Source organism: Salvelinus sp. IW2-2015, linkage group LG8 (assembly GCF_002910315.2).
Source record: "Salvelinus sp. IW2-2015 linkage group LG8, ASM291031v2, whole genome shotgun sequence".
Classification (NCBI taxonomy): Eukaryota; Metazoa; Chordata; class Actinopteri; order Salmoniformes; family Salmonidae; genus Salvelinus; species Salvelinus sp. IW2-2015.
Window position 1 is genome coordinate 25,965,245 of NC_036848.1, and position 21,875 is coordinate 25,987,119.

The 21,875-nt window shown below is 43.8% G+C and overlaps 1 protein-coding gene across 2 annotated transcripts in view; it reads right to left on the reverse strand.

Annotated features, from left to right (window-relative positions):
• Positions 1–21,230, reverse strand: part of LOC111967635 (mediator of RNA polymerase II transcription subunit 12) — a 74,596-nt gene extending 53,366 nt beyond the window's left edge. Inside the window, exons 1-22 of one of the 2 annotated variants that reach the window (XM_023992823.2) lie at positions 20,859–21,223; positions 18,784–18,888; positions 18,479–18,670; positions 18,025–18,184; positions 17,589–17,764; positions 15,788–15,898; positions 14,744–15,016; positions 11,480–11,626; positions 10,558–10,657; positions 10,161–10,297; positions 9,492–9,623; positions 9,014–9,140; positions 8,169–8,392; positions 7,822–7,881; positions 7,504–7,638; positions 3,839–3,983; positions 2,787–2,905; positions 2,372–2,515; positions 2,059–2,222; positions 1,461–1,592; positions 834–1,061; positions 517–661 (exon numbers count right to left, since the gene is read on the reverse strand). In XM_023992823.2, the coding sequence (XP_023848591.1) occupies positions 517–661; positions 834–1,061; positions 1,461–1,592; positions 2,059–2,222; positions 2,372–2,515; positions 2,787–2,905; positions 3,839–3,983; positions 7,504–7,638; positions 7,822–7,881; positions 8,169–8,392; positions 9,014–9,140; positions 9,492–9,623; positions 10,161–10,297; positions 10,558–10,657; positions 11,480–11,626; positions 14,744–15,016; positions 15,788–15,898; positions 17,589–17,764; positions 18,025–18,184; positions 18,479–18,670; positions 18,784–18,888; positions 20,859–20,960 (3,258 nt within the window). In that variant the 5' untranslated portion in view covers positions 20,961–21,223. Of the gene's footprint in view, positions 1–516; positions 662–833; positions 1,062–1,460; positions 1,593–2,058; positions 2,223–2,371; positions 2,516–2,786; positions 2,906–3,838; positions 3,984–7,503; positions 7,639–7,821; positions 7,882–8,168; positions 8,393–9,013; positions 9,141–9,491; positions 9,624–10,160; positions 10,298–10,557; positions 10,658–11,479; positions 11,627–14,743; positions 15,017–15,787; positions 15,899–17,588; positions 17,765–18,024; positions 18,185–18,478; positions 18,671–18,783; positions 18,889–20,858 lie in introns of both variants that reach the window. The other variant, XM_023992825.2, reaches the window with a different exon arrangement.
• Positions 21,231–21,875: the final 645 nt, after the last annotated feature.

Here is a 21,875-nt window from a genome sequence, read left to right on the forward strand (position 1 = left end):
CAGGAAGGCCAAGAAGATCATCAGGGCACCCAGCCACCCTAGCCATGGTCTGTTCTTCCCGTTTCCATCACTCAGACCGTTGCAGTATAGGAACATCATGGCAAAATCTGTAAGTCTGGCCAATAGCTTCTACCCCCAGATCATCAGGCTGCTGAATAGCCACCACTAGTCAGCTATCTGCTCGCATGTCCCCCCCCAGTCTTCCAACCAACCCTCTCCCCCTGCTGCTCCCCCTATGGACATTTCCAACTCCCCTCAACTGGCATTTACCCTGCCCGCACCCCAATGGACATTATCATTGCCACAGTGAATATGTATATATTATATATAATTTTTATTATCCTGCATCGGAGCTTAAGAATTTCACCGTACCTTGTAACTACATCTGCAACCCTGTACACGTGACTATTAAACTCTCTGAATCTAAATGCATATTAATTGGTGTAGAGACAGAGCTGCAAGGCTATTGAGCAGTGTGTGCGTGTAGGTGTGCCGAGTGCGTGTGAACACACTCACGTCCACGTTGCACAGCAGGTCATTGAAGCCACAGTTGCCGTTGTTGGAGGAGCAGCAGAGGGCCTTGAGGACGCCCAGCCACTCAGCACTCAGAGAGCGACAGTACGCAGTCAGCTCCGCACACAGGATCCCAATGTCATTCACTCTGTATAAATAGACACAGAGATGGGTATTAAACTCATAACACCTTACTATATAATTCACATCAGATACGTATAACTGGTTAGTTGACAGTCAAGACTCCTGTATTGTTTAATGCATCTGGACATATCCACAATCAATTATTGATAACGGTTTTATAGAAAAACAGCGCTTGCCTCTCGGGGTCCCGGTGATCCACGCACACATCCATGAGGACATTGCAGACAAAACTGTAGCGATTGGCGGGGCTGTCGTTGAGGATCTTACCCACCATGCTGTGGTTGAAGTTGTGGGCCGACGGGTTGGCGATGGCCTCCATCATGAACACAGGGTCCCACAGCATATTGGAGTCTGACGGGTCGATGTTACAGTAGATGGAGTTCTTTACCTTGGAGCAGAACTCACTGGACCAGGGAGGGAGAGACATATATTTAGAGAGCTGGGACATTGATCTTTCTGCATTATGATTCATTTACATGGCACTACAACATTCTATGGCAGCAATGTTAGCTCCCAATTAACATTACATGGGGGATATTAAACAATGCAATGTAACTGAATGTCTAAAATTTGAACAAATATTCATAATTCTACAAGTTGCCCCAACTCTCTAAATACATGGCTCTGAGGGAGAGGAAGGACACGGATTGTTTTTAGAATCATTTGACGGCTACCATGTGGGGCCAAATATTTTGGTTTCAACACAATGTTTACTTGACTTGGCCCACTAAAACAATGTAATGGAAATGGTAGAATACAATAAAACTGCATTGAACAGTTGATGGTCCATGTTGATGTTTAACCTGAAGATCTCTCCAAACTTGCTCTTGAGGTGACTGCAGGAGGTATAGAGGTCATACAGGTAGGCCAGGATGCAGCGCTCAGCTGAGGAGCAGTCTGCAGGGTTCACCCCTGACTTCACCACGATGCGCAACCTGGTTAATGACAATAATTGAACACGTTAATGCAAAACAACAAAGGACAGAACGCTTCCTGTACTAAATGAGATATGGAAGACGGGTTGAATTGAGTTTGCAGGATACAAGGTGACCATTGCAATAGTCCCAAAAGTACAAACTCCAAAGTATTTGAGGGGCGCATTTGACTCCAAAGTATTTGATTTAGCTATACTTTTTGATGACCTAGGTCTGAATAAAACAGACACGGGTTTATTGTCAATGAATAGCCTAGGTACCTGACTGTTTCTGCATTCAATAACGCTATGTCACTGCCTTGCCCATACAATGGCTGAAGTCGATTCAGACTGGCGAACAGGCTATATAATAGAGCTGAATGCCTAGGGGTTGGATAGCGCCCCAGGCCAGTGATGTGAATGACTAAGGGTTGGATAACATTAGCACCCAGGCTATAAAGGTGAATAGTTAAGCTTCTGTGACTTACCCGTCAAAGACCTGCGCCGTCTGCTCGGGGTTGAGGATGAGACAGGAGTGGTACCGCCGCAGCACGGCCACGATGCACAGACACAAGCCCGTGGTGTAGCTGCCCACCAGGCTGGACGACTTGAGCAGCAGCTCTGCCTCCACCAGGCTCAGCTCATTCAGCAGCTAGATACACAGGTACACACACACGGGAGAGGGGAAGCAAGAGAAGGTTAGTTATACAAATATTAAAACCATTCAGGGGAAAAAAATAGAAAATATAACTATCACTACGAGAAGTGTAATTAAATGCTACGACAGGGATAAAGCTGTACCTGAATGGCAAAGTCGATGAGGCCACTAATGTTGAGGGAGTACTCCATGAGGTCAAATATGAACTGGATGTGCTGGACCAGGGGCAGGTGATAGGACATCCCTAAGGCAAAGCTGGTGATCTGTTCCAGAACATTCCTGGACACCTAGTCATAGAGAAGAGAAGGGCAACAGGCCTACTGTAAATACATAACTGTGAATATCCACAACATTGCATACTCCAGTATTAAAATAAAAGGTCATTGAAAATATCAGTTTGCAGTGAAAGATGTGGTTTTATAGGAATCATTTAATTGCGACTTCCTTGGACATCAGTATCTATTTTTACTGAATAACTTCAGAGGATTCCACTAGCAAGTTTTGGAGCACCATTAAAAAAAGGTGAGACTGGACTGCTATGGGAGGGGCATCGCTCACCTGAGAGGTGACCTGGTGCTGGTCAAAGTGGGAGAGAGGCTGAAATTTGGAGAAGATGTCCTCTGCTGTGGGGAAGGCCTCAGGCTTACTCCTCTTCCTCTTCTGTCCTTCATCTCCTCCTGAGAGAGAAAATAAAATCGACTATTATATACAGGGCCATTCTCAACGATTAGCGCTCATCTGATCACATGTTTATGTCCCACATGGCACCCTATGAACTTTTAAAATGCACATTATAAAATAGATTGTGCTCAAATAGCACAATTCAAATATTAAAAGGAAAAGAGAAGTTGATTAACATATTAAAAGGAAAAGAGAAGAAATGACTTGAATGAAATAAGCAAAAAGCACTTCAGCCTGCGTAATTATCACTTTTCAAATAACCCTTGTTATGGTCACATGCTGAGAGAAATAATATGGGTGGCAGCAACTGACAGCTATTAGCATAGAAATCGGAAGGATGAAAATTAAAATTGAATGAAGGTTGCGAGCTCCGGGGTCAATCAATTTGGACAAAAAAGTCCAAAGCCTGTGTTCTATAATGAAGAACAGAGCAGGAAAACGTGTCGGAGAAAAGACATGAGGACAGTTTTCAACTTGGGACACGTTATTGAGGGGACAAGATTGCCTGCATCCCAAATGGCACCCTATTCCCTACATAGTGCACTATGCAGGAATAGTGCGCCATTTGTGAGGTAGCCCGAGAGCCGAGTCAGCATCCATAAAAAACTATGTTAACAAGATAACGGCTCGCTGCAATCTGCACAAACATTATATGTAGTGTGATATACAGGGAGCACATCTGCTGAGAGCTCCATAAATCTATGGTTGAACATCACGACTGGTGCGCAGTCACATCAGAGTCTCGAGTTTCCAGAACGACCGTAGTCTTTCTTATCCCTCTACGTGAAACATACTAAAAGCAACTGCAGAGAGAAATATATCAAACATGCCATTTTTCACTAGGGAAAACCGAAACCCCATAGATAAGATAATACAAGCAGTTACCATCATCAATCGTAAAGCATGTAAACCACCAGCAAGGGTCTTACCGGTCTCTGCTGTGCTTTTGCGGTTGAGCACCTTCAAGATGTCTTTGGTGATTTTCTTGATGGCGTGCCTTGCTTCGTCTCGCTGCCTTCCCACGCCGTAGAGCACCACCAGGCGCTGGTTGCACTCGTGACTGGCACTCTCCTCCTGGGAACAACAAGTCAGTCAATGTATGCACTACGCGTTAAGTAGTGGAAGTAGTTTATGTAGCCTGAGATCTGAAGACTTATGTTGGCCCTTATCGCTAATGCCTAGACCAGGGATGGGCAACTTTGTAGGGGGTTGGGGCCACAAAAAAATCTGAACTCATCATGAATGGCCATACTGGCTCGTGGGTCTGAGTACCCACAACCATGCCCACCCAGAGCTAGCTCTAGCCTTCTGGTGAACCAAAACAACATTTTGTTGAGGAACACCCCCCACCTTGAGAGCAAAACATTTTAGCCTCCCCCCATATTGACAGCGTAGAATAAAAGTTTGAGTACATTTTCTGAAATTCTACACATTTTAACATGGGGCGTAGAGAAAATGTTGCACTTTTAAAGCAAGTTTGCTGCAATTCATTATGCCATGGGGCGAAGAAGATTTAGCACATTCTGTCATGGGATGGATAATTCTTTGTTCAGTTTTACAGCAAATTTCCTGCAATTCTACACATTTTGTCATTAGGTTGAGAGAAATGTTTGCAGTTTTTAATATGATATCTGAATGAGTGACTAACAAAATCCAATTGGGGCCCCCAGGTCAGATTACAAGTTAAAAGGTAGCTGGTCGCTAGACTAACTCGCCAATAAAAAATATTTTTTATCTGCAGTTGCCCATCCCTGGCCTAGACTTTAGCTCAGAATGCTAACTGTGTCAAGGAGTGAGTCAACACATGCATAGTGGAGGTAGTTCACAGGTAGTTCACAGATGCACCCGCTTGTTCAAATCAAAACGTTATTTTTCACGTGCCGAATACAATGCTTACTTATATGCCATTAATCAACAATGTAGTTCAAGGATTAGATTATCGGGAAAAAAATACTAAATAAAAAAGTAAAACATTTTATAAAAAAGTAACAATAACAACGCTATATGCAGGGGGTACCGGTACCGAGTCAATGTGCGGGGGTACAGGTTAGTCAAGGTAATTTGTACATTTAGGTAGGGGTAAAGTGACTATGCATGGATAATAAACATTGAGTAGAAGCAGTGTAAAAAGAGAACAGTCCGACTTGGTTGACTAGAGTCTGACAATTCTTGGTACTTCCTCTGACAACGCCTAGTATATAGGTCCTGGATGTCAGGAAGCTTGGCCCCAATGATGTACTGGGCTATACGCTCAAACCTCTGTAGCGCCTTATGGTCAAGAGGACAAGCAGTTGCCATACCAGGCAGTGATGCACTCGATGGTGCAGCTGTATAACTTTGAGGATCTGGGGACCCATGCCAAATCTTTTCAGTCTCCTTAAGGGGGAAAAGGCGTTGTCGTGCCCTCTTCACAACTGTCTCTTGGTGTGTTTGGACCATGATCGTTTTTTTGTGACGTGGACACAAAAGGAACTTGAAACTCTCAACCTACTCTACTACAGCCCCTTCGATGTGAATGATGGCATGTTGGGCCCTCTTTTTGATGGAGTCCACGATCAGATCTTTTGGCTAGCTCACGTTGAGGGAGAGGTTGTTGTCCTGACAGCGTCTGACCACCTCCTTATTGGCTGTCTCATCGTTGTCAGCCAACTTAATGATGGTGTTGGACTCGTGTTTGGCCACGGAATCTTGAGTGAACAGGGAGTACAAGAGGGAACTAAGCACGCACTCCTGACAGCCACCGTGTTGAGGATCAGCATGGCAGGTGTGTTGTTGCCTACTCTTACCACCTGGAAGTCCAGGATCCAGTTGCAGAGGGAGGTGTTTAGTCCCAGGGTCCTTAGCTTAGTGATGAGCTTTGACGGCACTATGGTGTTGAACGCTGAGCTGTAGTCAATGAACAGCATTCTCACATAGGTGTTCCTTTTGTCCAGGTGGAAAAGGGCAGTGTGGAACGCGATTGAGATTACGTCATTTGTGGATTTGTTGGGGCGGTATACATCATTTTCCTTCCTCATGAAGCCATCTATTTTGTGAAGTGCACCAGTCCCTCCTGCAGAAAAGCACCCCTACAACATGACGCTGCCACCCCCATGCTTCACGGTTGGAATGGTGTTCTTCGCCTTGCAAGCATGTCCCCTTTTTCCTCCAAACATAACGATGGTCATTATGGACAAACAATTCAAAATTTCCTTCATCAGACAAGAGGACATTTCTACAAAAAGTACGATATTTGCCCCCATGTGCAGTTGCAAACCGTAGTCTGGCTTTTTAATGGCGGTTTTGGAGCAGTGGCTTCTTCCTTGCTGAGCGGCCTTTCAGGTTATGTCGATATAGGACTCGTTTTACTGTGGATTTAGACACTTTTGTAACTTTGTCCTCCAGCATCTTCACAAGGTCCATTGCTGTTGTTCTGGGATTGATTTGCATATTTCGCACCAAAGTACGTTCATCTCTAGGAGACAGAATGCATCTCCTTCCTTAGCGGTATGACGGCTGCATGGTCCCTTGCGTACTATTGTTTGTACAGATGAACGTGGTACCTTCAGGCATTTGGAAATTGCTCCCAAGGATGTACCAGACTTGTGGAGGTCTACATTTTTTCTGAGGTCTTGGCTGATTTCTTTAGATTTTCCCATGATGTTAAGCAAAGAGGCACTGAGTTTGAAGGTAGGCCTTGAAATACATTCACAGGTACACCTCCAATTGACTCAAATGATGTCAGTTAGCCTATCAGAAGCTTCTAAAGCCATGACATCATTTTATGGAAGTTTCCAAGCTGTTTAAAGGCACAGTCAACTTAGTGTATGTAAACTTCTGACACACTGGAATTGTGATATAGCGAAGTGGAATAGCGAAGTGGAATAATCTGTCTGTAAACAATTGTTGGAAAAATCACTTGTGTCATGCACAAAGTTGCCAAAACTATAGTTTGTTAACAAGACATTTGTGGAGTGGTTGAAAACCAGTTTTAATGACTCCAATTTAAGTGTATGTAAACTTCCGACTTCAACTGTATTTTGTACATAATGTTGCCGCTAGCGTCTCTTATGATATAAAAGGCATTTAGCTTGTCTGGTAAGCTCGCATCACTGGGTAGCTCGCAGCTGGGTTTCCCTTTGTAGTCCGTAATAGTTTGCAAGCCCAGCCACATCCGACGAGCTTTAGAGCCGCTGTAGTAGGATTCAATCTTTGTCCTGTGCGTAATTTCTTATAACTGTCCGGATTAGTGTCCTTCTCCTTGAAAGCGGCAGCTCGTTGTGTTATCTGAGATCTGCAGACTTGTGTTAGCACCCTTAGCGAATGCCTAGTCTTTAGCTCAAAAGGATAACTGTGTCAAATAGTGAGTACATTTGTGCATAGGCTATGTAGTGGAGGTTGTGTGAAAAGCATTACCAGAAACCTGTAAATGGTTGTTACCAATGTAGCAGAAGTAGTTCACAAAGCTTTACTGGGTGATGAGTGAACTTCGCTCCCAGAGCCTAGGCTTTTGCCCAGAGGGCTAACATGTCTAGAGTTGCACTGATAACCCAGAATTAAAATCCATCTGTGTGTTAGAGCTGAGCTAGCAAAAGCCTCTCTCCGGACTGCTTACCTGGGGGATGGGGAAGTGGGTGGCATACTGGATGTGGCGGGGCTGCTCGTACACCAATGGAAAGGCAGGATCCTGGGCAGTCTTCTCGGGGGAGGGGCTGCCCTTTGACTCACAGTGCATGGGGGGAGAAAACATCTACAAAACAGCTAAAATTAATAGGGCTGTACACAGCATGGAAATGTTATCCAGAGGTCAATGGGAAAGTAGGATGAAGTTCAGAAAAAAAATACTATATAGTTGTGCCAGGGAGAATATTCACTAGTGCACATTACAGTGGCTGCCAATTTCTACTCGTCTCATCTAAGACATGATGCTTACCTCATCGAAATTAGTACTCGAGTTGTGATCAATCTCCATTGACTCTGAGAGACCAGTGTCCTGCGAAAAGAAAAAAGACCATATTTATTCCCCAAATTAATTCAAAAGCAATTAGTTATTACTGATGATGGGGCGGCAGGTCGGACCATTAACCGTAAGGACGCTGGTTCGAATCCCTGAGACGACTATGTGAAAAATCTGTCGATGTGACCATGAGCAAGGCACTTATCCAGAGCAACTTACAGGAGAAATTAGGGTTAACAGCATCTGCTAAATGACTCAAATGTAAATATAGGATGATTCATCATGCACAACAAAATAACAACAGCCGCCTCCACATAACATGCCTCGTTCTTGACACTGCTGCCAGCCTCCTTGCACTCTGATTCGTCCGAGGGCTCATCGCTAGGGGAACGGGGGCGGGGCAGGTGGGAGTCAGAGGCCAGGTCGCCGCGGGAGATGAGCGTGCACATGTAGATGTTGTGGGAGAAGACATCGTGGCGGATGAGCTCGCAGAAGAGCAGCACCTGGTTGGAGAACTCCACACGCTCGCTCTCGTTGCTCGGCTCAGCTAAGGAGGAGACCGAGGGAGATAGTTTGTCACTATACACTCCAGCATTAGCAGCAGTAACAGAAAGGTTTATAATATGACATTTAGCAAACACTTTTATCCATAGCAACTAACAGTAGTGCACGCATACATTTTTGTGCGGGTGGCCCAAGCGGGAATCGAACATATTATCCTGATGCATGCTCTACCAACTAAGTCGCACAGGACCCTTATTAAGTTTAGCAAACCCAATACCCATTTCCCACTATCGTGCCGACTCGAAACAATACTGTTGCGGATGTTTTCTTTTCACATTGTCCTTTTCAGCACTAGGGTGGATGTGTAACTAGACCAGCACAGTACAGCATAGCTCAAGTCCCAGAGACATAGTAGTGCATAACAACTCAACAGTTGGGGAGACTGTAAATCCAAAAGGGTGCTGGAATAAGGAACAATATCAAGAGATGCAGAGAGCCTAGCTGGCTCCTAAATGGCATTTATAGTGCACTACTTTTGACCAGGGACCTGGTGAAAAGTAGTACATTATAGAGAATAGGGTGCCATTAGGGACAGAGCTGCAGACAACCAAAATAAGGGAATATAATTAAATAGTAGTATGAATGAAGTGAAGGGCAGACTCACTGAGCATGGGGGCCTGGGTGTCCAGGAACTGTAGGAGCACGTCCTGAAACACAGGCAGGGTGGCCGCCGAGAGAGAGCCCGATGACACCGAGCCTTTCTCATCCACCACCTCTGACTCACCGCACCTCTGTGAATTCTCAATCATACGCATAGTGTGAGAACCACTGCCATTGAGCAAATATACCTTACAGGGGAGTACAATTTCATTAAACGATTTAGACAACATTGCAAAGAAAAATCGCCTTCGGGAAATACAAAAACCAAAACCTCATCATCATCCTTTATTTACACACAGGTGTAATCGAGGTAAAAATCTCTTTTGCATGAGATTTTTGCATGTTTTCAAGAGGCAACAAAGGAGAATCGTCAGGAACAGCTGTGGTGCAGTGACTCATGGGCCCGTGTAATTATGGAGCAGGGAGCAGTCACGGTGCTGTATTTGTGTATGTGTGTGCACTTGTGTGGGCCTCTCCTTCACCTCAGCTTCGATCTCTGCCTGTCTCTTCTCCAGTAGCTTGGCCACCACCATGGCCCTGTGGCGGCCAGACCTCTTGCAGCACACCGCCCACTCACACAGTAAGGTCACCACTGCGTCGTCATCAGGGGACATCTACACATAGAGAAACATGTCAGGGCAAAGACCATACAGCACGGAAACCTGTGTCAGGAGAATTCTAAGTAGTGTTTATAGAATGTAATAGAATAGAGTCGAATAGAATACAGTTAATTGTCCACAGAAGAAGAAATTATGTGTTATTGGGCAGGTAGCTTAGTGGTTAGAGTGTTGGGTCAGTAACCGAAAGGTTGCTAGATCGAATCTCTGAGCTGACAAGGTAAAAATCTGTCGTTCTGCCCCTGAACAAGGCAGTTAAACCCCTGTTCCTAGGCCGTCATTATAAATAAGAAATTGTTCTTAACCGACTTGCCTAGTTAAATAAAAGGATAAAAAATATACTGTAATGACTAGGGCCAAATGGAATCTGAGGAAGCTGATTTTTTTTCCTGCAGCGGTGTTTGTTGGGCTCTTACTCACACTTTACATTCTGGCTTTTCATCTGCAAGTGAAAACCATTAACGTCTTCAGACTTGACATATGCAGGGGTGCTCATCAAAGAGACCACTACAATATTGATGGGGGAAAAATTACCTCGTGACCGTCTTTGCTCTGGCCCGAGCCAAAGATGCGGTTGTAAAGGGAATCCAGGGAATTGCTGAAGTCTGACTTCTCAAAGCTGTGGTTGTCTAGAACCTCCAAGGTGTGTAGGACCCTCCCAATGGTGAAGCCTGGTGAAAGCAGAAAAATAATTGAGGTAAAACACTAAATGTTGCTCATTTCCATTTCCCTTACGCACCTAGGGCTGGATAACCCAGACACAGGTCAAGCCTAGTGCTGGACAAAAAGCATGCTCAATGGAGAATCTCCATTGAAATAGATTTTTAGTCCAAGACTAGTCTCAATCTTTGTCAGGGAAAACAGCCCATAGAGTCATTGTCTGGATGTATTATGTCATTTTATAGGTGCCTCTTAACAGCGGTTTCTTTACCAGCAGTTGTCTCCTGACATTTATCAAAGGACCAGCGGAACTCCACAGCCTGCCCTCGGTCCTTGACCTGCTCCTCTATTTCTCGCACCTTTGCACGGACCTGATGTAAAAGCATAGGTAAGACTGAGATAAGCAGATATGGATGTAAATCTCTCATGGCTCAAAGTGGAGGAGAGATTGACTTCATCGCTACTTGTCTTTGGAAGTGTTGACATGCTAAATGCACCGAGGTGTCTGTTTAAAATACTAGCACACAGCTCGGACATCCATGCATACCCCACAAGACATGCCACCATAGGTCTCTTCACAATCCCCAAGTCAAGAACAGACTATGGGAGGCGCACAGTACTACGTAGAGCCATGGCTACATGGAACTCTATTCCACATCAGGTAACTGATGCAAACAGTAGAATCAGATTTTTTTTAAACAAATACACCTTAAGGAACAGCAGGGCCTGTGAGGAGACGCACACAGGCACAGACACATGATAAGACACCCACTTTTCATACACGTATACAAGGATTTGGATTGTAGATATGTGGTAGTAGAATAGTGGCTGAGGGAACACACTTAATGTGTTATGAAAAGTGTTATGAAATGTAATGTCATATTTTAAATTGTATAGAACTGCCTTAATGTAGCTGGGCCCTACCTTGGCAGCAGCTAATGGGAATCCTTAATACAAATAGGACGGCTGAGAGGACAAATACAAATCTCAATCTAGTAGTCAAGAGGCATGCAATGATGTTAACCTCACAGTATGTGGGCTTTCAATCAATCAATCGACAAATGCATTAGTCTCAAAGTGCTGCGCAGCAACCAGCAGGATCATAATCCAAACCTAATGCCAAAGGTACAGTGGCATGGAATATCTCCCTAGGTGGGAAGAAACCTTGACAAGAACCAGACTCTGGGCCTTACCTGCTGTGTAAAGGTGCCGTTGCCCCCTGGCATGGGCAGGTTGGAGGGGGAGATAGGCAATAGGTCCAGCGGGGAACCAGTCTTGTTCCGGCTGTCTGTCAGAGAGTAGTGCCACACCAGGGCACTGGGACAGCACAGCATGATACTCTGACGAAACCAAGACGAGGAGAATAAGAATTTAGGGATGTGACTGACAATAGGGTGGCATATAACCTAGCTGTTAGAGCGTTGGGCCAGTAACCGAAAGGTCACCAGTTTGAATACCCGAGCCGACAATGTAAAAAGAAATATGTTGATGTGTCCTTGAACAAGGCAGTTAACCCTAATTTCTTGGGGACCTAAGCATTGAAGGTCGACAAGAACACAGTGTACCATGATAGTTTGTTGGTGATGTGGACACAAAAGGAACTTGAAACTCTCGGCCTGCTCCACTACAGCCCCTTTGATGTGAATGGGGGCATGTTGGGTCCTCTTTTTCCTGTAGTCCACGATCAGATCTTTTGTCTTGCTCACGCTGAGGGAGAGGTTGTTGTCCTGGCACCACACTGCCAGGTCTCTGACCTCCTCCTTATAGGCTGCCTCATCATTGTCAGTGAGCAGACCTACCACTGTTGTGTTGTCAGCCAACTTAATGATGGTGTTGGAGTCGTACTTGGCCACGGAGTGTGGGTGAACAGGGAATACAAGAGGAGACTAAGCACGCACCCCTGACTGGCCAACCTGTTGAGGATCAACGTGGCAGATGTGTTGTTGCCTACCCTTACCACCTGGGAGTGGCCCGTCAGGAAGTCCAGGATCCAGTTGCAGAGGGAGGTGTTTACTCCCAGGGTCCTTAGCTTAGTGATGAGCTTTGAGGGCACTATGGTGTTGAACGCTGAGGGTTAGTCAATGAACAGCATTCTCACATAGGTGTTCCTTTTGTCCAGGTGGAAAAGGCCAGTGTGTAATGCGATTGAGACATCTGTGGATGTGTTGGGGCGGTATGCAAACTGGAGTGGGTTTAGGGTTTCCGGGATGACGGTGTTAATGTGAACCATGACCAGCCTTTCAAAGCACTTCATGGCTACCGACATGAGTAGTAGTCATTTAGACAGGTTACCTTTGTTTTCTTGGACACAGGGACTATGGTGGTCTGCTTTTAACATGTATGTATTACAGACTCGGTCAGGGAGAGGTTTGAGTACACTTCCTGGTAATTCGTCTGGCCCGTGGCTTTGTGAATGCTGGCCTGTTTAACCTCTCTTGGGTAGGTGGCAGTATTTTCACCTCCGGGTGAAAAGCGTGCCCAAAGTAAACTGCCTGTTACTCAGGCCCAGAAGCTAGGATATGCATATAATTGGTAGATTTGGAAAGAAAACACTCTAAAGTTTCTAAAACTGTTAAAATTATGTCTATGAGTATAAGAGAACTGATATGGCAGGCGAAACCCCGAGGACAAACCATCCAGGGAGGGGTAAAAATTGAGGTCATAGGATTTTCCATTTGTTTTCTATGGGATACCATTATTATTAGGAACCTAGCTGCAGTTCTTATGGCTTCCACTAGATGTCAACAGTCGGTAGAAATTGTTTGAAGTTTTTCTTTTGAGATATGAAGTAGTAGTGCTATTCATTGTAAGTGTCACTCCAGGTGGACTCTACTGTTTTGATGCGCGTGAACTGGAGTGAGCGTCACGTTGTTATTATCTGGTATTGGAAACAGTTTATTCCGTCTTAAATTTTATTGATTATTTACGTTTTGGAGGTTGGATTAGTAACGTTGTTTGAAATGTTTGGACCAAGTTTACAGGTAACTTATTAGACACTTTGTAGGCATGTTGGGCGAGTTGAAACCGGTGTATTTCTGAATCAAACGCGCCAAATAAATGGACATTTTTGGGACATAAAGAAGAACATTATCGAACAAAAGGACCATTTGTGATGTTTCAGGGACATTTTGGAGTGCCAACAGAAGAAGATCTTCAAAGGCATGAATTATATCGCTATTTCTGACTTTTGTGGCGCACCTGCCTGGTTGAAATATGATTTTCATGTGTTTGTATGCGGGGCGCTGTCCTCAGATAATCACACGGTTTGCTTTTGCGGTAAAGCCTTTTTGAAATCTGACACAGCGGCTGGATTAACAAGAAGTTAAGCTTTATTTTGATGTATAACACATATATTTTGAAGAATGTTAAATATTTGAATTTGGTATTTTTGAATTTCGAGCTATGCAATTTCACCGGATGTTGGACATTCACCGGATGTTGGACGCTACCGTCCCACCTGCCCATAAGAAGTTAAAGGTCTTGCTCACATCGGCTACCGAGAGCGTGATCACACAGTCGTCCGGAACAGCTGGTGCTCTCATGCATGCTTCAGTGTTGCTTGCCTAGAAAGCGGCAAATCTTGGCTGCCCGGCCAAACTGAGCAATCGGGGGAGAAGGGCATTGGTCAGGCAGGTGACCGAAAACCCGACGGTCACTGACAGAGCTCTAGAGTTCCTCTGTTGAGATGGGAGAACCCTCCAGAAGGACAACCATCTCTACAGCACTCTACCATTCAGGCCTTTATGATAGTGGTGCTAGACAGAAGCCACTCCTCAGTAAAAGGAACATGACATGAGTTTGCCAAAATGCACCTAAAGGACTCTCTGACCATGAGAAAGAAGATACTCTGGTCTGATGAAACCAAGATTGAACTCTTTGGCCTGAATGCCAAACGTCACGTCTGGAATAAACTTGGCACATCCCTACGGTGAAGTATGGTGGTGGCAGCATCATGCTGTGTCAGTGTTTTTCAGCGGCAGGGACTGAAAGACTAGTCAGGATCGAGGAAAAGATGAACGGAGCAAAGTACAGAGAGATCCTTGATGAAAACCTGCTCCAGAGAGCTCAGGACCTCCGACTGAGGCTAAGGTTCACCTTCAACAGGACAACAGCCATAAGCACACAGCCAAGACAGCACAGGCGTAGCTTCGGTACAAGTCTCTAAATGTACTTTAGTGGCCCAGCCAGAACCCGATTTAATCAATTAAAGAAAAAGTCTGTAACCTAACAAAATGTGGAAAAAGTCAAGGGGTCTGAATACTTTCCAAAGGCAATATAAATATAACATGGAAAATCAGGAACAATCACAACACTGAACATTTTACCAAAGCTAGTTCACCAACTTAGTCATGTACCATACTAGCCTGATGGCTTAGCAGTAATATTAATAGTACTGCAGTAGCAGTAATAGGCAATCCATTCAGTTTAGTGGGAAGGCTATTGAGTGTGTTGTGTACCTGTAGCATGCAGCTGAGCCCAAACACCAAGGGCCGGTGTTGAGGGCAGATGTAGAAGTCTGTAAAGGGGGTCTGGGGCTGATTGCCCCCTGCGGGCTGGGAGGTGGGCGTGGGGGGCAGGGCGTTCCCTGGCTGTGCCAGGATGCTGTGGGCCGGGTGTCCCCCGGCGCCGGGCCCCAGGCTCCCGTCACTTAGCAGCAGGTTGAGGCGTCGCGTGCAGAAATAGGCCAGCCTCCGGGACAGGTAAGCCGACTGCACAAATTCCCCTAAGTACTGAAGGAGTGGACATGTCTCACAAGGTCAGTACACACTCTTCAGAGCTGATATGTGATCACAACAATGGAATACGGGGGAAAATAGAAGAGAGGGTAGCTAAGTCAGCTTCAAAGACTAACCTGTAAAAGTTAACCTGTGTAGGTAAATAAATGTACTTCCAAGTGGATTAAACACCGCCAGGGGAATATTACTGAAATGTTTTTCGTTACATAGGTTATTGTTAGAAGATTGCTAACGAACTTGGTGCTTGGCATCACCCTGAGAGTGTCATATTAACAATGTATCATTTCTGCACAAACGTTAGTTTGAAAAAGTAGCTTACAATGCCCCCAAATATATAAATAGAAGATGCCAGAAACCCTGGAAATTTCCTGATTCTTGAAGATAAATTACATCTGAGTGTCTCCTTAAGTTACTCTTTCCACGTGAAATGTGTGGTTTGTAACATGGAGAAGGAAATCCATCACTGCAGTAGGAGAAAGTTAGCCTTGTGGTTACAGCATTGGGCCAGTAACTTAATGGTCGCTAGTTTGAATCCCGGCACTGACAAGGTGAAACATCTGCCGATGTGCTCAAGCGAGGCACTTAACCCCTAATTGATAATAGCAGACCCTGGCCGTGACCTCAACTCTTCAAAGGTGTCTCAGGGGGAGCTGGGATATGCAAAAAACACATTTCCAATACACACTTGTGTGAAAGAGGAAAAACATAAGCAACCACCAAATGATTAAGATGATGGGTGCTGTATGGATGGTATATAGGCATTACCTGTAGCAGGAGGGGCAGTAGCAGCTTCAGAAGCTCGTCCTCTCCGGGTCGGACCTTCTCGGAGCATTCCAACACCCACGTGAGGAACTCGTGTCTGTCTAGCATGCCATCCTGGACGCAAGCAAACAACCGTTTGTTATTGCTTGGTCTTCTACAACAAAGTATTTAGCGTAAGTTAATCCTATGAAATTACTCCATTTCACTATTACTTCAGGAAGGTTTTAAAATGCCTCGCAAAGAAGGGCACCTATTTGTAGAAAAAGCAGACACAGAATATCCCTTTGAGCATGGTGAAGTTATTAACTATGCTTTGGATGGGATACCAATACACCCAGTCACTACAAATATACAGGTGTCCATAACCCAGTTGCCGGAGAGGAAGGAAACTGCTCAGGGATTTCACCATGGGGCCAATGGTGATTTTAACAGTTACAGAGTTGAATAGCTGTGAAGGGAGAAAACTGAGGATGGATGAACATTGTAGTTACACCACAATACTAACCCGTACAGAATAAAAATATTCCAAAACATGTATCCTGTTTGCAATAAGGCACTAAAGTAATACTGCAAAAAAAATGTGGCAAAGAAATTTACTTTTTGTCCTAAATACAAAGCATGTTTGGGAAAATCCAACATCACCTAGTACCAATCTTCATATTTTCAAGCATGGTGGTGTCTGTATCATGTTTTGGATATGCTCGTCATGAGCAAAGACTAAGGAGTTATTGGGGGGATAAAAAGTAAACGGAACAGAGCTAAGCATAGGAAAAATCCTAGAGGAAAACCTGGTTTAGTCTGCTTTCCACTGGGAGAAAAATGTACCTTTCAGCAGGACAATAACCTAAAACTCCAATGCCAAATATACACAAGTTTCTTACCAAGACGACATTGAATGATCCTGAGTGGCCTAGTTAAAGTTTTTATTTAAATATACTTAAATCTATGGCAAGACTTGAAAATGGCTGTCTATCAAATTATCAACCACCAACTTGACAGAGCTTGAAGACTTTCAAAAAGAATAATGGTCAAATATTGTACAATCCAAGTGTGCAAAGCTCTTAGAGACTTACCCAAAAATACTCACCGCTGTAATCGCTGCCAAAGTAACTAACTAATCTAACTAATCAAAATAGTGTTTAATTTTTCATTAACCTAAAATAAATATTAGAATGTTTCTTCTACTTTGACATGAGTATTTTGTGCAGAACATCAATTTTAATGCCAATTTGTAACAACAAAATGTGGAATACGTCAAGGGGTGTGAATACTTTCTGAAGGCACTGTACATCAGTGTAAACAGTGAGCTGTTTGATGTGGGCTAGCTAGAAATTTCCATCATAAAATATCCAAAGTGAACCGTTTTTGCTTGTTTGTGATGCTATGTTTGCATCTGGCCTTAATCATAAAATCTAAACATTAAATGTCTTATCGCTTACCTCATGGTTTAGTTTAACAATGAAATGACTAGTCTCTAACAATAAGCTAACTTGCTAGCAGTTTACTGACATTTTCCCCTTCAATGAACCACTAATTATACAGTGACATAGTGAAATAGGGCTATACTATCACCACAGCCATTGCAGACAACTGTGTAAAGCTAACATCAAAGTAACAATTCTAACCAAGTAACAACTACATTTCAAACTGTTATCACAAACTCATCAGACCAGGCAGATACATAGGTCCCTGGTTGAGGCAGGCAGACATATGAAAACATGAAGACAGACAGCGAGACAGACATGCAACCCGACACAGGCAGACAAACAGACAAAGAAACAGACAAACCAAAGGACCATCCAACCTGGAACATGAACATGGCCAGCTTCTCGTTGTACTCCCACTGCTTCATGGCCGTATCCACCTCGGCCGAGGTGGCCGGGAGAGGAGAGCCACAGCCCTGGCTGGGAGACTGGCGGTAGAACTCAGCCACCTTCTGCAACTGTTCCCACAGGTACTTTGTGATGATCTGAGTCCATTCTGCAGTGCAGACAGAAAGAACATAGTTAATTCATCACAATGGCATATGCTCCTGTTAATGCCGCATGACTGAGCAAAATTCTAGAGCTATAGCAGCCTATCTTTTCTAAATGGCAGTGAACACACCCAGGATATTGGAATGTTACATTATTGAGGAGCTTTGGCCACAGGGGGGTAGCTGGAAAATGCTCAATCATAAAAAACTGATGTTCCTAGGAGGATGGATAGGCTATATATTATTTTAAGGAGTGTTTGCTTACCTATGCAGGGGTCAATCACGTGCCGCTTCTTGACTTTTGTTTCTGTAATGGCGGCGTGATACGCACAGGTCATCTTGATCATCCATGCTGAACGCATCACAGGTACTGTGTACTTGGCCAAGTAGCCAAAAACCTCCTCCTTTTTACTAAAGATCGGCACCTAGCACACCAACACAATTTAACAAAACAGGATTGATGGAGGATGTTGCTGCAGAATATTTGTAATAATTTTAAGTGAGTTTGTGAGAGTGCTGTTATAATTTTAAGTGAGGAATTTTAAGAGTGCTGAAGAACAGTGAGCCTGATTCGAACCCATACTGACAGTGGTACATGTGCTCCAGAGGCAGTGCATAGGTCGCTAGACCACCCCAGGCCAGAACACAACATATTTCTTTCACAATGTAGTGCTCTGCTGAATGTGCCCCGCAGGGATGTTTTTGGTACAAAGTCCTACCTTCTTGGCCAGCTGGGTGAGTGGTTTAGTTCCGGACAAATCTGTAAACCAGTTGTTGATAGAGCTCTGTGACCTGGCAGTAACGAGCCAGAAATTGTCCTTCTGGTTAACCTGCGGCTTCCGTTTGCCTGTGTCTGGAAATGTGTTGTAGCGCAGCTTCTCTGCAATGATGCTGCTGAAATTTGAACTAATCTGTTGGGGTAATAGGGAAGTATGCAATGAACAAGAAATCCTACTGTACATACAACATGAATCATGATTCCCTACATGTGATACAGAGAGAAACATTACGAGTAGAAGATCACCTTTGAGGGATTGAAGTTGACATTTTTAGCACTTCCATGTTCATCCCCTGACACTGCCGGTTGATTATTAAATCCTTGCTTCACATTCAACGCAGTCAATTCATCCTGGAACAAAAATTGACATTAGATCTCGTGAAATTCAGACCATGCAGTTGATAAAGTCAAACAATTAACACCCGAACAGAAAACAAATGGCGAATAGCTCAGTGGGGGATTGAGTAGCTAGATAATAAAATGTTGTTTACAGTTTTACATTTTAGTCATTTAGCAGAAAGAAGCTCTTATCCAGAGCGACTTACAGTTAGTGTATTCATCTTAAGAGAACTCGGTGAGACAACCACATCACAGTCGTAGTAAGTACATTTTTTTATCACCAAAGTCAGTACTAGTAGGAAAAGATAATTGCACCTTTTTTTGGGGGGGAGGGGGGGTAATACAGATGTCATATATAAAATAGGGGAGGGTTTCAGACATTCTGGATGTGGCGGAGCGGTTTCTGGGATTGGAGGACTTCTCGGCGAATGAGTTACACAATAGGCTGTGATGAGCCGTACTGCCTTATCAGGCCCCATAGCCTGAGTACAGAGAAATGGAAATTTGAAGAATGGATGAAGTGGGAGTTTGTTTTGTTGACTATTTTAGTTGTGAAGAGTGAGTTAGATTCCCAATCAAGTATGGTTTTCTTTTTTACTTTGAATCCAGTAGTGGGCGGCAATACAACTTTTGGGATGTAGTCCACCCTAAAACCCCACCGAAGGTGGTCATGTCTATATGGGATACAGCTTTTGTCAAATTGCTGCGTAAGTTCTTCTAGACCTGCTATGAAAAGTCAATTTACAAAAGCTGTATCCCCTCTAGACAAAACTGAAGAAGAGCTAGTGTTTCAGATGTTTTTGGAAGATGGGCAAGGACTCTGCTGTCCTAGCATCAGGGGGAAGCTAGTTACACCATTGGGATGCCAAGACAGAGAAGAGCACTAACTGCTGAGCGGGAGTTGACCTCCCATAGGGGTGGGACTGCCAAGAGACCAGATGTGGCAATTATTTTTACTAAGTCTAAGGATCCTATGCCACAAATGCCTGGAAAGTGTACTGATATGTCACTGTAATTAGCAGAAGCTCTACATCATGACCAGTAGTTTCCCACAGCAATCTGTACAAAAGTAGTCTCCTGGCACAGTAAATGAGAGCTCCAGACAGTGTTAGCTTGCTAAATTTAAATGGCTAACGTTATCTAGCTAATTAACTATGGTATTGGTAGCTAAACTAGTAGTTCACGTTTGCTAAACTATATAGTTAGCTAGACAAACATTGTAGATTATAATAGCTAGACACACATACATGCTAACAGTAGCTATGTTAGCACAACATGCAAGGGTTCTCCCCAAAGAATGTAAGAGGCGATGCGCCACCTTCTGGCAATTTTTGGGCAGTTACAGGTGTTCAAAAACGCACAAATCTCTGAGTCCTCTGACTGAACTCAGCAGCACCACCTTGTTAAATCCTGGGGAGAACCCTTAATGGTAACGTTAACTGTTTGCCAATTTGTGAAAATGAAGGCATTTAGCTAGCTAACGTAGCTGCTAAATATGCTAGCTAAGTAGCTAGCTAGTTTGTTATCGATCAAGCTGCTCTAAAATGAATCCGAGTTGTGTACCTAGCTAACTAACGTTACATTAAATGCAAGCAAGTTTACCTGATCTGCAACCATGCAAGTAACGTTAATGGTTCGTGCACTAATTTGATAACTAACTTGAAATATGGCCAAATTATCTCTCGTAAAGTTAACATTTTGGTTACGTTAGAAAAGGTTGGCCAGCTAACTACGAGCTAGAATGCTACTGTTATCAAGCTAACATTACCTGGTTGATGTTTAGCAAACTGAAAAGCCAAGTAACGTTAGCTGTTCATTGTTATTGCTAGAGAGACTGGCTTAGGCCTGTGATAGCCGTCTTGGACTAGCTAGCAACCGTAGTTAGTTAGCTAAAGGGAGTCCTTTCCAAATAACGGTAGCTAGGCTCTTTGTGTCAATTTGTCTTTGTAACGTTGGTTTGAGAAACAATTTAAGTTTCTGACCTCTTTTTGCTTTGGGTCTTGAGGATAAACGTCCGGAGGTCCGAGTCGTGGCCGCTTCAGTGGCCGGTGTTCGTAACTCAGGATCCCAAAAGCAGCCATCATTCAGCGGCATCACAGCCAAGGCTTTTCTCTTTCCGTTGGGCTCACTAGTTACCACAGCCACAAAGTCATAGTTATGGCTAAATCCCGCCTATTTCTCAAATTTCTCTTCTCATAGTCTGATTTTAAACTTAACCACACTGTTAACCTCACCTTAAATTAAGGCCAATAAACGATTCCCCCCCCCCCGTTATTTTTTACGAGATAGGCAATTTTGACTTTGTGGCTGTAGTAACTAGGGACAACCCTTTTCGGTCTGAGTCTTGGAAGCCGGAAGAACGCTGATGCAGACAAGAAAACTCAAAATACGGTCGTTACCATAGCCACAAAGTCATACACCCCGCCTATTTCTAACATGCATCTGATTTTCAACCTAACCCCAACCGTACTGCTAATTTTATACCCAATCCTAACCATAGATTAAGACCAAAAAGCACATTTTGGTTTTATTAACTTTTACGATATAGCCCTTTTTTGAAAAATTTACTCTGTACCTGTGGTAATTACATGTCATTTGTAATGTGCCGAATATACATTCATTCACATTCTACAAAATAGCTAATAATATTCTTTCTTCTTTCCACCCATTTTTATTCATACTATAGGTTTGTTTATAAACCGGGTAGTTTAGATCCTGGATGTTGATTGGCTGAAACAGCTTGCATAATGCATAGTCTGTGTGGAATTTACTCTGTTTTATATTGCAACAAAGTATAGATGTCCACATGACAGATCGTGAAATCATTAGCAGTTTAGCAGCGAACCTGGTGAAACCTAATTGTAATTGTTGGCGTTAATTATTATAATTAGTTTTCCTCTTCTTCCCCATAAGGCCAAATTAAAATGCCTTGGAGGCCTTGGAAGGTGCAACTAAAGACAGTATGAAGATAGGCAAAAACTGCTTCTCCAATAGAAATC